Source organism: Oncorhynchus mykiss, chromosome 10 (genome assembly GCF_057628025.1).
Source record: "Oncorhynchus mykiss isolate SJ-2025 chromosome 10, ASM5762802v1, whole genome shotgun sequence".
In the NCBI taxonomy this organism is placed as follows: domain Eukaryota; kingdom Metazoa; phylum Chordata; class Actinopteri; order Salmoniformes; family Salmonidae; genus Oncorhynchus; species Oncorhynchus mykiss.
This window is the reverse complement of record NC_143031.1, coordinates 87,700,912-87,713,935: the sequence shown is the minus strand read 5'-3', so window position 1 is coordinate 87,713,935 and position 13,024 is coordinate 87,700,912. Positions and strand designations below refer to the sequence as shown.

At 44.8% G+C, this 13,024-nt stretch overlaps 1 protein-coding gene across 1 annotated transcript in view; it reads left to right on the top strand.

Moving 5' to 3' along the window:
- haspin (histone H3 associated protein kinase) overlaps positions 1-13,024 on the top strand; it is a 50,472-nt gene that overhangs the window by 25,534 nt on the left and 11,914 nt on the right. Inside the window, exons 6-10 of the mRNA XM_090188383.1 lie at positions 1,312-3,090; positions 6,500-6,647; positions 7,005-7,150; positions 8,070-8,261; positions 8,558-8,643. Coding sequence (XP_090044509.1) covers positions 1,312-3,090; positions 6,500-6,647; positions 7,005-7,150; positions 8,070-8,261; positions 8,558-8,643 — 2,351 coding nt within the window. The remainder of the gene's footprint in view (positions 1-1,311; positions 3,091-6,499; positions 6,648-7,004; positions 7,151-8,069; positions 8,262-8,557; positions 8,644-13,024) is intronic.

Genomic DNA, 13,024 nt, shown 5'->3' with positions numbered 1-13,024 from the left:
CTCCCGATCCGCTCCATCCTACCGTCACTCCCCCCGAGGCCCCGTTCTCCCGATCCGCTCCATCCTACCTTCACTCCCCCGAGGCCCCGTTCTCCCGATCCATCCTACCGTCACTCCCCCCGAGGCCCCGTTCTCCCGATCCATCCTACCGTCACTCCCCCCGATGCACCGTTCTCCCGATCCATCCTACCGTCACTCCCCCCGAGGCCCCGTTCTCCCGATCCGCTCCATCCTACCTTCACTCCCCCCAGGCCCCGTTCTCCCGATCCGCTCCATCCTACCTTCACTCCCCCCAGGCCCCGTTCTCCCGCTCCGCTCCATCCTACCGTCACTCCCCCCGAGGCCCCGTTCTCCCGATCCGCTCCATCCTACCTTCACTCCCCCCAGGCCCCGTTCTCCCGCTCCGCTCCATCCTACCGTCACTCCCCCCAGGCCCCGTTCTCCCGCTCCATCCTACCGTCACTCCCCCCGAGGCCCCGTTCGTCTGATCCATCCCTTCTCCATAGTGGCTCTGGTCATAAATTGTGAGCTACATCGTGTCCCCTGAGACATCCTAACCCCTGTGTGTCTGTCTCTCTCTGTATGTGTCTCTCTCTGTTTTTGTCTCTGTCTCTCTCTGTGTGTGTCTCTGTCTCTCTCTCTGTGTGTCTCTGTCTCTCTCTGTGTGTGTGTCTCTGTCTCTCTCTGTGTGTGTGTCTCTGTCTCTCTCTGTGTGTGTGTCTCTGTCTCTCTCTGTGTGTGTGTCTCTGTCTCTCTCTGTGTGTGTCTCTGTCTCTCTCTGTGTGTGTGTCTCTGTCTCTCTGTGTGTGTGTGTCTCTGTCTCTCTCTGTGTGTGTGTCTCTGTCTCTCTCTCTGTGTGTGTGTCTCTCTCTGTGTGTGTGTGTCTCTGTCTCTCTCTCTGTGTGTGTCTCTCTCTCTATGTGTCTCTGTCTCTCTCTGTGTGTGTGTCTCTGTCTCTCTCTCTATGTGTCTCTGTCTCTCTCTGTGTGTGTCTCTGTCTCTCTCTGTGTGTGTCTCTGTCTCTCTCTGTGTGTGTGTCTCTGTCTCTCTCTCTGTGTGTGTGTCTCTGTCTCTCTCTCTGTGTGTGTGTCTCTCTCTGTGTGTGTGTGTGTCTCTGTCTCTCTCTCTGTGTGTGTGTGTCTCTGTCTCTCTCTCTATGTGTCTCTGTCTCTCTCTCTGTGTGTCTCTCTCTCTCTGTGTGTGTCTCTGTCTCTCTCTGTGTGTGTGTCTGTCTCTCTCTCTGTGTGTCTCTGTCTCTCTCTGTGTGTGTGTCTCTGTCTCTCTCTGTGTGTGTCTCTCTTGTCTTCCCAGGTCCTGCTAGCCCAGCTCAGCCTCAACTCCTCTGATGACTTCGTCCAGGGTGGAAGAGAAGAAGGGGGAGTGGTCCAGCGTTCCTTCCCTCGCCGTGCCAAACAGGGGCGCCGCCGGGCCCTGGCCAACGCTGACAGCTCATTGGCCGACCTGGGTAACAGCGGAGCAACCAACAGTAAAGGTTTCCTGCGAGATATCTCTCTGAACGTGTCGCCCGAGCGACCCTGCCACAGGAAACCTCTCTTCTCCTCCACCCCCAGCTCACGTTCCCTCCCTCCTCCTCCCTCCTTCCTCCGTCCACCCATCTCTCCCTCCGCCAGTGACATCATCTCTCTGAGCACCACCCAGGAGGAGCTCGATGTTCCAGAGGACCCCCTCTCTCTCACAGAGCTGCGCCAGCTGTCGTCCCTGGGCCAGGCAGTGGGACAACCAGAGGTAGGAAACCGTGAAGAGCCGACTCCCCGTGGATCAACCAGCCTGAGGAGTAACGGGAGCCGGAATGGAGGCTCGGCGATCCAAGATGGCGTCGGTGAGCAGCCGAGCCCGGAGCTGTTCTCCGCGGTTGCCTGTGAGCAGACTGACCCAGGCAGGGCCGGGGAGGAAACTGAGGACGGCAGCCATTTTGTGTCAGCGACGGTGGGACAGGATTGGCTGGCCGAGGTCGTGAAGGAGAGGTGTCTGACACGGTGCTGTGCCGTACGGCTAGAGAGAGTGTACAAACTGCACGGCGACACCACATGTTCACCCTGCGTCGACCAGACACGGTCACATGACAACGGGCGGTCTGTTGACCACGTGCGCTCGGCGACCAGGGGTCAGTCCATCGACCACTCGGTGATCAGGGATCCCTCTAGAGACCACACAGGGTCAGTGACTGAAGGGCAGTCTGTAGACCGTGCGGTCAACGACAGCGGTCAGTCTCTGGGCCGTATCGTGTCTGTCAGCCGGACCAGTGAGGAACCTGTCAGGGTGGAGCAGAGACTGACCACACACTGTGAGGTACAGCTGGGGAGGCTGACCGTAACTCGACCCCACAGAGAGACCAGCCTGACCGAAACCCGACCCCACAGAGAGACCAGCCTGACCGTAACTCGACCCCACAGAGAGACCAGCCTGACCGAAACCCGACCCCACAGAGAGACCAGCCTGACCGAAACCCGACCCCACAGAGAGACCAGCCTGACCGTAACTCAACCCCACAGAGAGACCAGCCTGACCGTAACCCGACCCCACAGAGAGACCAGCCTGACCGAAACCCGACCCCACAGAGAGACCAGCCTGACCGAAACCCGACCCCACAGAGAGACCAGCCTGACCGTAACTCGACCCCACAGAGAGACCAGCCTGTTGCCCAGTGACCACAACCCACGGTCGGACAGCAGTACGGCAGGTGACCACGCACGTTCAGAGCACGTTCCCAGGGACAGTCTCGTCCCTAAAGAGCACGTTCCCAGGGACAGTCTCGTCCCTAAAGAGCACGTTCCCAAGGACAGTCTCGTCCCTAAAGAGCACGTTCCCAGGGACAGTCTCGTCCCTAAAGAGCACGTTCCCAAGGAAAACCCCCACAGAAGGAAGGTGGGAGGAGCTCCTATAGAGCGTAGGCGGAGGAGCGTGTCTCGGGAGCGGCCCGCCACCAGTAGGAAGGTGTGTGTGAGTGGTGTGAGTGTTAGTCGCTGGGGAAGAAGAGACGGGGCTCCCAACAGCAGAGCAGCACCTCCCCCTGGCCGAGCTGGGGACTGCAGCATTACTGAACTGCTGTCTGCTCAACACACACACGGGGTAGGTGGTATCACACACACACACACACACACACACACACACACACACACACACCAAAAGGTTAGTAGGTGGTATCCACACACACACACACACACACACACACACCAAAAGGTCAGTAGGTGGTATCCACACACACACACCAAAAGGTCAGTAGGTGGTATCCACACACACACACACACACACACACACACACACACCAAAAGGTCAGGAGGTGGTATCCACACACACACACACACGCCAAAAGGTCAGTAGGTGGTATCCACACACACACACACACACACACACACACACACACACACCAAAAGGTCAGGAGGTGGTATCCACACACACACACACCAAAAGGTCAGGAGGTGGTATCCACACACACACACACACACACACACACACACACACACACACCAAAAGGTCAATAGGTAGTATCCAGTCTATCAGACAGTATTATATTATGATGTTCCAGGTATCCAGTCTATCAGACAGTATTATATTATGATGTTCCAGGTATCCAGTCTATCAGACAGTATTATATTATGATGTTCCAGGTATCCAGTCTATCAGACAGTATTATATTATGATGTTCCAGGTATCCAGTCTATCAGACAGTATTATATTATGATGTTCCAGGTATCCAGTCTATCAGACAGTATGGTATTATAATGTTCCAGGTATCCAGTCTATCAGACAGTATTATATTATGATGTTCCAGGTATCCAGTCTATCAGACAGTATTATATTATGATGTTCCATTTATCCAGTCTATCAGACAGTATTATATTATGAAGTTCCAGGTATCCAGTCTATCAGACAGTATTATATTATGATGTTCCATTTATCCAGTCTATCAGACAGTATTATATTATGAAGTTCCAGGTATCCAGTCTATCAGACAGTATTATATTATGATGTTCCAGGTATCCAGTCTATCAGACAGTATTATATTATGATGTTCCAGGTATCCAGTCTATCAGACAGTATTATATTATGATGTTCCAGGTATCCAGTCTATCAGACAGTATTATATTATGATGTTCCAGGTATCCAGTCTATCAGACAGTATTATATTATGATGTTCCAGGTATCCAGTCTATCAGACAGTATTATATTATGATGTTCCAGGTACCCATTCTATCAGACAGTATTATATTATGATGTTCCAGGTATCCAGTCTATCAGACAGTATTATATTATGATGTTCCAGGTATCCAGTCTATCAGACAGTATTATATTATGATGTTCCAGGTATCCAGTCTATCAGACAGTATTATATTATGATGTTCCAGGTATCCAGTCTATCAGACAGTATTATATTATGATGTTCCAGGTACCCATTCTATCAGACAGTATTATATTATGATGTTCCAGGTATCCAGTCTATCAGACAGTAATATATTATGATGTTCCAGGTATCCAGTCTATCAGACAGTATTATATTATGATGTTCCATTTATCCAGTCTATCAGACAGTATTATATTATGATGTTCCAGGTATCCAGTCTATCAGACAGTATTATATTATGATGTTCCAGGTATCCAGTCTATCAGACAGTATTATATTATGATGTTCCAGGTATCCAGTCTTTCAGACAGTATTATATTATGATGTTCCAGGTATCCAGTCTATCAGACAGTATTATATTATGAAGTTCCAGGTATCCAGTCTATCAGACAGTATTATATTATGATGTTCCAGGTATCCAGTCTATCAGACAGTATTATATTATGATGTTCCAGGTATCCAGTCTATCAGACAGTATTATATTATGATGTTCCAGGTATCCAGTCTATCAGACAGTATTATATTATGATGTTCCAGGTATCCAGTCTATCAGACAGTATGGTATTATAATGTTCCAGGTATCCAGTCTATCAGACAGTATTATATTATGATGTTCCAGGTATCCAGTCTATCAGACAGTATTATATTATGATGTTCCAGGTATCCAGTCTATCAGACAGTATTATATTATGATGTTCCAGGTATCCAGTCTATCAGACAGTATTATATTATGATGTTCCAGGTATCCAGTCTATCAGACAGTATTATATTATGATGTTCCAGGTATCCAGTCTATCAGACAGTATTATATTATGATGTTCCAGGTATCCAGTCTATCAGACAGTATTATATTATGATGTTCCAGGTATCCAGTCTATCAGACAGTATTATATTATGATGTTCCAGGTATCCAGTCTATCAGACAGTATGGTATTATAATGTTCCAGGTATCCAGTCTATCAGACAGTATTATATTATGATGTTCCAGGTATCCAGTCTATCAGACAGTATTATATTATGATGTTCCAGGTATCCAGTCTATCAGACAGTATTATATTATGAAGTTCCAGGTATCCAGTCTATCAGACAGTATTATATTATGATGTTCCAGGTATCCAGTCTATCAGACAGTATTATATTATGATGTTCCATTTATCCAGTCTATCAGACAGTATTATATTATGAAGTTCCAGGTATCCAGTCTATCAGACAGTATTATATTATGATGTTCCAGGTATCCAGTCTATCAGACAGTATTATATTATGATGTTCCAGGTATCCAGTCTTTCAGACAGTATTATATTATGAAGTTCCATTTATCCAGTCTATCAGACAGTATTATATTATGAAGTTCCAGGTATCCAGTCTATCAGACAGTATTATATTATGAAGTTCCAGGTATCCAGTCTATCAGACAGTATTATATTATGATGTTCCAGGTATCCAGTCTATCAGACAGTATTATATTATGATGTTCCAGGTATCCAGTCTATCAGACAGTATTATATTATGATGTTCCAGGTATCCAGTCTATCAGACAGTATTATATTATGATGTTCCAGGTATCCAGTCTATCAGACAGTATTATATTATGATGTTCCAGGTATCCAGTCTATCAGACAGTATTATATTATGATGTTCCAGGTATCCAGTCTATCAGACAGTATTATATTATGATGTTCCAGGTATCCAGTCTATCAGACAGTATTATATTATGATGTTCCAGGTATCCAGTCTATCAGACAGTATTATATTATGATGTTCCAGGTATCCAGTCTATCAGACAGTATTATATTATGATGTTCCAGGTAGCCAGTCTATCAGACAGTATTATATTATGATGTTCCAGGTATCCAGTCTATCAGACAGTATTATATTATGATGTTCCAGGTATCCAGTCTTTCAGACAGTATTATATTATGATGTTCCATTTATCCAGTCTATCAGACAGTATTATATTATGAAGTTCCAGGTATCCAGTCTATCAGACAGTATTATATTATGATGTTCCAGGTATCCAGTCTATCAGACAGTATTATATTATGATGTTCCAGGTATCCAGTCTATCAGACAGTATTATATTATGATGTTCCAGGTATCCAGTCTATCAGACAGTATTATATTATGATGTTCCAGGTACCCATTCTATCAGACAGTATGGTATTGGGGACTCCAGTTCGTGGTAACAGACTCCACCTGTCCTCTCTGCTGGTCAACCTCACTCCTGAGACTCACACCTGGAGTCGCCTCAAAGCTGCCCTCTCCCTACACAGGAAGACCAAAGGTACATCTCTCTGTGTCTCTGTTTCTCCCTCTCTCTGTGAGTGACCCCAAAGGTACCTCTGTCTCTCTCTGTTTCTCCCTCTCTCGGTCTCTCTGTCTCTTACTCTCTCTGTGTCTGTCTCTCTCTGTCTTTGTCTCTCTCTGTTTCTCCCTCTCTCTGTCTCTCGGTCTCTCTGTATCTTACTCTCTCTCTGTCTCTTACTCTCTCTGACCGTGTCTCTCTCTCTCTCTGACCGTGTCTCTCTGTGTCTTGTCTCTCTCTGTCCGTGTCTCTCGGTCTCTCTCTCTCTCTGTGACAGCTGTCATTGTGTTAATGACTGCAGTGTTAAATGACTTGTTGTTTTTGTCCCCCCCTCAGCGTTCGTGACTCCGAAGAGGCCTCTCTACCTGCTGTCCTCTCCTGAGGCGGAGCTAGAGGCGGAGCTAGGTGATGTCAGTCAAAAACTGTTCTCCACGCCCCGCCCACCAAACCTCCGCTCAACGATACAGGGGAGCACTCCTCTGGTACACACACATATTAAATATACACTTGTACTCTGTCTTCTCTGTAGAGTGTGTATCTAATGTGTGTGTGTGTGTGTGTGTGTGTCTTCTCTGTAGAGTGTGTATCTAATGTGTGTGTGTGTGTGTGTGTCTTCTCTGTAGAGTGTGTATCGTGTCTGTCTTCTCTGTAGAGTGTGTGTCTTCTCTGTAGAGTGTGTATTGTGTGTGTGTTCTCTGTAGAGTGTGTATCTAATGTGTGTGTGTGTGTGTGTCTTCTCTGTAGAGTGTGTATCTTCTCTGTAGAGTGTGTATTGTGTGTGTGTTCTCTGTAGAGTGTGTATCTAATGTGTGTGTGTTCTCTGTACAGTGTGTATCTAATGTGTGTGTGTGTGTCTTCTCTGTAGAGTGTGTATCTAATGTGTGTCTTCTCTGTAGAGTGTTTATCTAATGTGTGTGTGTGTGTGTGTCTTCTCTGTAGAGTGTGTATCTAATGTGTGTCTTCTCTGTAGAGTGTGTATCTAATGTGTGTGTGTGTGTTCTCTGTAGAGTGTGTATCTAATGTGTGTGTGTGTGTGTGTGTTCTCTGTAGAGTGTGTATCTAATGTGTGTGTGTGTGTGTGTGTTCTCTGTAGAGTGTATCTAATGTGTGTGTGTGTGTGTGTCTTCTCTGTAGAGTGTGTATCTAATGTGTGTGTGTGTTCTCTGTAGAGTGTGTATCTAATGTGTGTCTTCTCTGTAGAGTGTGTATCTAATGTGTGTGTGTGTGTGTGTGTGTGTGTGTGTGTTCTCTGTAGAGTGTGTATCGTGTGTGTGTTCTCTGTAGAGTGTGTATCTAATGTGTGTGTGTGTGTGTTCTCTGTAGAGTGTGTGTCTAATGTGTGTGTGTGTGTTCTCTGTAGAGTGTGTATCTAATGTGTGTGTGTGTGTGTGTTCTCTGTAGAGTGTGTATTCGTTAGACGGAGAGCTGTCTGATGACCAGAAGGTGTTTTTGGAGTGTAACCAGACAGGACCTCTGGGCTTCCAGGACTGTCTCCCAGCAGCCAGGATGAAGCTGTGTAGGAAGATCGGAGAGGGGACCTTCGGAGAGGTCTTCAGTACCACCAACACCTCTGGAGACGCCGTCGCTCTCAAGGTAGGAGAGGAACCCATCTGTGGAGATCATTCCGGTCTCTCTCTCTCGCTGTCTGTCTCTGTCTCTCTCTCTCTCTCTCTGTGTCTCTCTCACTGTCTCTCTGTGTCTCTCTCTGTGTCTCTCTCTCTCTGTGTAGATCATTCCAGTCTTTCTCTCTCTCTCGCTGTCTTTCTGTGTCTCTCTCTCTCCCTCTCTGTGTGTGTGTGTGTGTGTCTCTCTCACTGTCTCTCTGTGTCTCTCTCTGTGTCTCTCTCTGTGTAGATCATTCCAGTCTTTCTCTCTCTCTCTCTGTGTAGATTATCCCAGTAGAAGGATGTGACCAGGTGAATGGAGAGGAACAGAAAACCTTTGGAGAAATCCTCCACGAGATTATCATCTCCAAGTAAGACCCTGACCTGTTAATATAGAAAACACACTGTGAATCTGAGACCCTAACCTGCTAATATAGAAAACACACTGTGAATCTGAGACCAGACCCTAACCTGCTAATATAGAAAACACACTGTGAATCTGAGACCCTAACCTGCTAATATAGAAAACACACTGTGAATCTGAGACCCTAACCTGCTAATATAGAAAACACACTGTGAATCTGAGACCCTAACCTGCTAATATAGAAAACACACTGTGAATCTGAGACCCTAACCTGCTAATATAGAAAACACACTGTGAATCTGAGACCCTAACCTGCTAATATAGAAAACACACTGTGAATCTGAGACCCTAACCTGCTAATATAGAAAACACACTGTGAATCTGAGACCCTGACCTGCTAATATAGAAAACACACTGTGAATCTGAGACCCAGACCCTAACCTGCTAATATAGAAAACACACTGTGAATCTGAGACCCAGACCCTAACCTGCTAATATATAAAATACACTGTGAATCTGAGACCAGACCCTAACCTGTTAATATAGAAAACACACTGTGAATCTGAGACCCTAACCTGCTAATATAGAATACACACTGTGAATCTGAGACCCTAACCTGCTAATATAGAAAACACACTGTGAATCTGAGACCCTAACCTGCTAATATAGAAAACACACTGTGAATCTGAGACCAGACCCTAACCTGCTAATATAGAAAACACACTGTGAATCTGAGACCCTAACCTGCTAATATAGAAAACACACTGTGAATCTGAGACCCTAACCTGCTAATATAGAAAATACACTGTGAATCTGAGACCCTAACCTGCTAATATAGAAAACACACTGTGAATCTGAGACCAGACCCTAACCTGCTAATATAGAAAACACACTATGAATCTGAGACCCTAACCTGCTAATACAGAAAACACACTGTGAATCTGATACCAGACCCTAACCTGCTAATATAGAAAACACACTGTGAATCTGAGACCCTAACCTGCTAATATAGAAAACACACTGTGAATCTGAGACCCTAACCTGCTAATATAGAAAACACACTGTGAATCTGAGACCCTAACCTGCTAATATAGAAAACACACTGTGAATCTGAGACCCTAACCTGTTAATATAGAAAACACACTGTGAATCTGAGACCCTAACCTGTTAATATAGAAAACACACTGTGAATCTGAGACCAGACCCTAACCTGCTAATATAGAAAACACACTGTGAATCTGAGACCCTAACCTGCTAATATAGAAAACACACTGTGAATCTGAGACTCTAACCTGCTAATATAGAAAACACACTGTGAATCTGAGACCAGACCCTAACCTGCTAATATAGAAAACACACTGTGAATCTGAGACTCTAACCTGCTAATATAGAAAACACACTGTGAATCTGAGACCCTAACCTGCTAATATATAAAACACACTGTGAATCTGAGACCCTAACCTGTTAATATAGAAAACACACTGTGAATCTGAGACCCTAACCTGCTAATATAGAAAACACACTGTGAATCTGAGACCAGACCCTAACCTGCTAATATAGAATACACTGTGAATCTGAGACCCTAACCTGCTAATATAGAAAACACTGTGAATCTGAGACCCTAACCTGCTAATATAGAAAACACACTGTGAATCTGAGACCCTAACCTGTTAATATAGAAAACACACTGTGAATCTGAGACCCTAACCTGCTAATATAGAAAACACACTGTGAATCTGAGACCCTAACCTGCTAATACAGAAAACACACTGTGAATCTGAGACCCTAACCTGCTAATATAGAAAACACACTGTGAATCTGAGACCCTAACCTGCTAATATAGAAAACACACTGTGAATCTGAGACCCTAACCTGCTAATATAGAAAACACACTGTGAATCTGAGACCAGACCCTAACCTGCTAATATAGAAAACACACTGTGAATCTGAGACCCTAACCTGTTAATATAGAAAACACACTGTGAATCTGAGACCAGACCCTAACCTGCTAATATAGAAAACACACTGTGAATCTGAGACCCTAACCTGCTAATATAGAAAACACACTGTGAATCTGAGACCCTAACCTGCTAATATAGAAAACACACTGTGAATCTGAGACCCTAACCTGCTAATATAGAAAACACACTGTGAATCTGAGACCCTAACCTGCTAATATAGAAAACACACTGTGAATCAGAGACCAGACCCTAACCTGCTAATATAGAAAACACACTGTGAATCTGAGACCCTAACCTGCTAATATAGAAAACACACTGTGAATCTGAGACCCTAACCTGCTAATATAGAAAACACACTGTGAATCTGAGACCCTAACCTGCTAATATAGAAAACACACTGTGAATCTGATACCAGACCCTAACCTGCTAATATAGAAAACACACTGTGAATCTGAGACCCTAACCTGCTAATATAGAAAACACACTGTGAATCTGAGACCCTAACCTGCTAATATAGAAAACACACTGTGAATCTGAGACCAGACCCTAACCTGCTAATATAGAAAACACACTGTGAATCTGAGACCCTAACCTGCTAATATAGAAAACACACTGTGAATCTGAGACCAGACCCTAACCTGCTAATATAGAAAACACACTGTGAATCTGATACCAGACCCTAACCTGCTAATATAGAAAACACACTGTGAATCTGAGACCCTAACCTGCTAATATAGAAAACACACTGTGAATCTGAGACCCTAACCTGCTAATATAGAAAACACACTGTGAATCTGAGACCCTAACCTGCTAATATAGAAAACACACTGTGAATCTGAGACCCTAACCTGCTAATATAGAAAACACACTGTGAATCTGAGACCCTAACCTGCTAATATAGAAAACACACTGTGAATCTGATACCAGACCCTAACCTGCTAATATAGAAAACACACTGTGAATCTGAGACCCTAACCTGCTAATATAGAAAACACACTGTGAATCTGAGACCCTAACCTGCTAATATAGAAAACACACTGTGAATCTGAGACCCTAACCTGCTAATATAGAAAACACACTGTGAATCTGAGACCCTAACCTGCTAATATAGAAAACACACTGTGAATCTGAGACCCTAACCTGCTAATATAGAAAACACACTGTGAATCTGAGACCCTAACCTGCTAATATAGAAAACACACTGTGAATCTGAGACCCTAACCTGCTAATATAGAAAACACACTGTGAATCTGAGACCCTAACCTGCTAATATAGAAAACACACTGTGAATCTGAGACCCTAACCTGCTAATATAGAAAACACACTGTGAATCTGAGACCCTAACCTGCTAATATAGAAAACACACTGTGAATCTGAGACCCTAACCTGCTAATATAGAAAACACACTGTGAATCTGAGACCCTAACCTGCTAATATAGAAAACACACTGTGAATCTGAGACCCTAACCTGTTAATATAGAAAACACACTGTGAATCTGAGACCCTAACCTGCTAATATAGAAAACACACTGTGAATCTGAGACCCTAACCTGCTAATATAGAAAACACACTGTGAATCTGAGACCCTAACCTGCTAATATAGAAAACACACTGTGAATCTGAGACCCTAACCTGCTAATATAGAAAACACACTGTGAATCTGAGACCCTAACCTGCTAATATAGAAAACACTCTGTGAATCTGAGACCCTAACCTGCTAATATAGAAAACACACTGTGAATCTGAGACCAGACCCTAACCTGCTAATATAGAAAACACACTGTGAATCTGAGACCCAGACCCTAACCTTTAGTGTATTCTAATGGTGTCTCATTTAAACCGCCCGCCCCGGGGATATAACTGGGGGGAGTTTAGTGTATTCTAATGGTGTCTCATTTAAACCGCCCGCCCCGGGGATATAACTGTGGGGAGTTTAGTGTATTCTAATGGTGTCTCATTTAAACCGCCCGCCCCGGGGATATAACTGGGGGGAGTTTAGTGTATTCTAATGGTGTCTCATTTAAACCGCCCGCCCCGGGGATATAACTGTGGGGAGTTTAGTGTATTCTAATGGTGTCTCATTTAAACCGCCCGCCCCGGGGATATAACTGTGGGGAGTCTAGTGTATTCTAATGGTGTCTCATTTAAACCGCCCGCCCCGGGGATATAACTGGGGGGAGTTTAGTGTATTCTAATGGTGTCTCATTTAAACCGCCCGCCCCGGGGATATAACTGTGGGGAGTTTAGTGTATTCTAATGGTGTCTCATTTAAACCGCCCGCCCCGGGGATATAACTGTGGGGAGTCTAGTGTATTCTAATGGTGTCTCATTTAAACCGCCCGCCCCGGGGATATAACTGGGGGGAGTTTAGTGTATTCTAATGGTGTCTCATTTAAACCGCCCGCCCCGGGGATATAACTGGGGGGA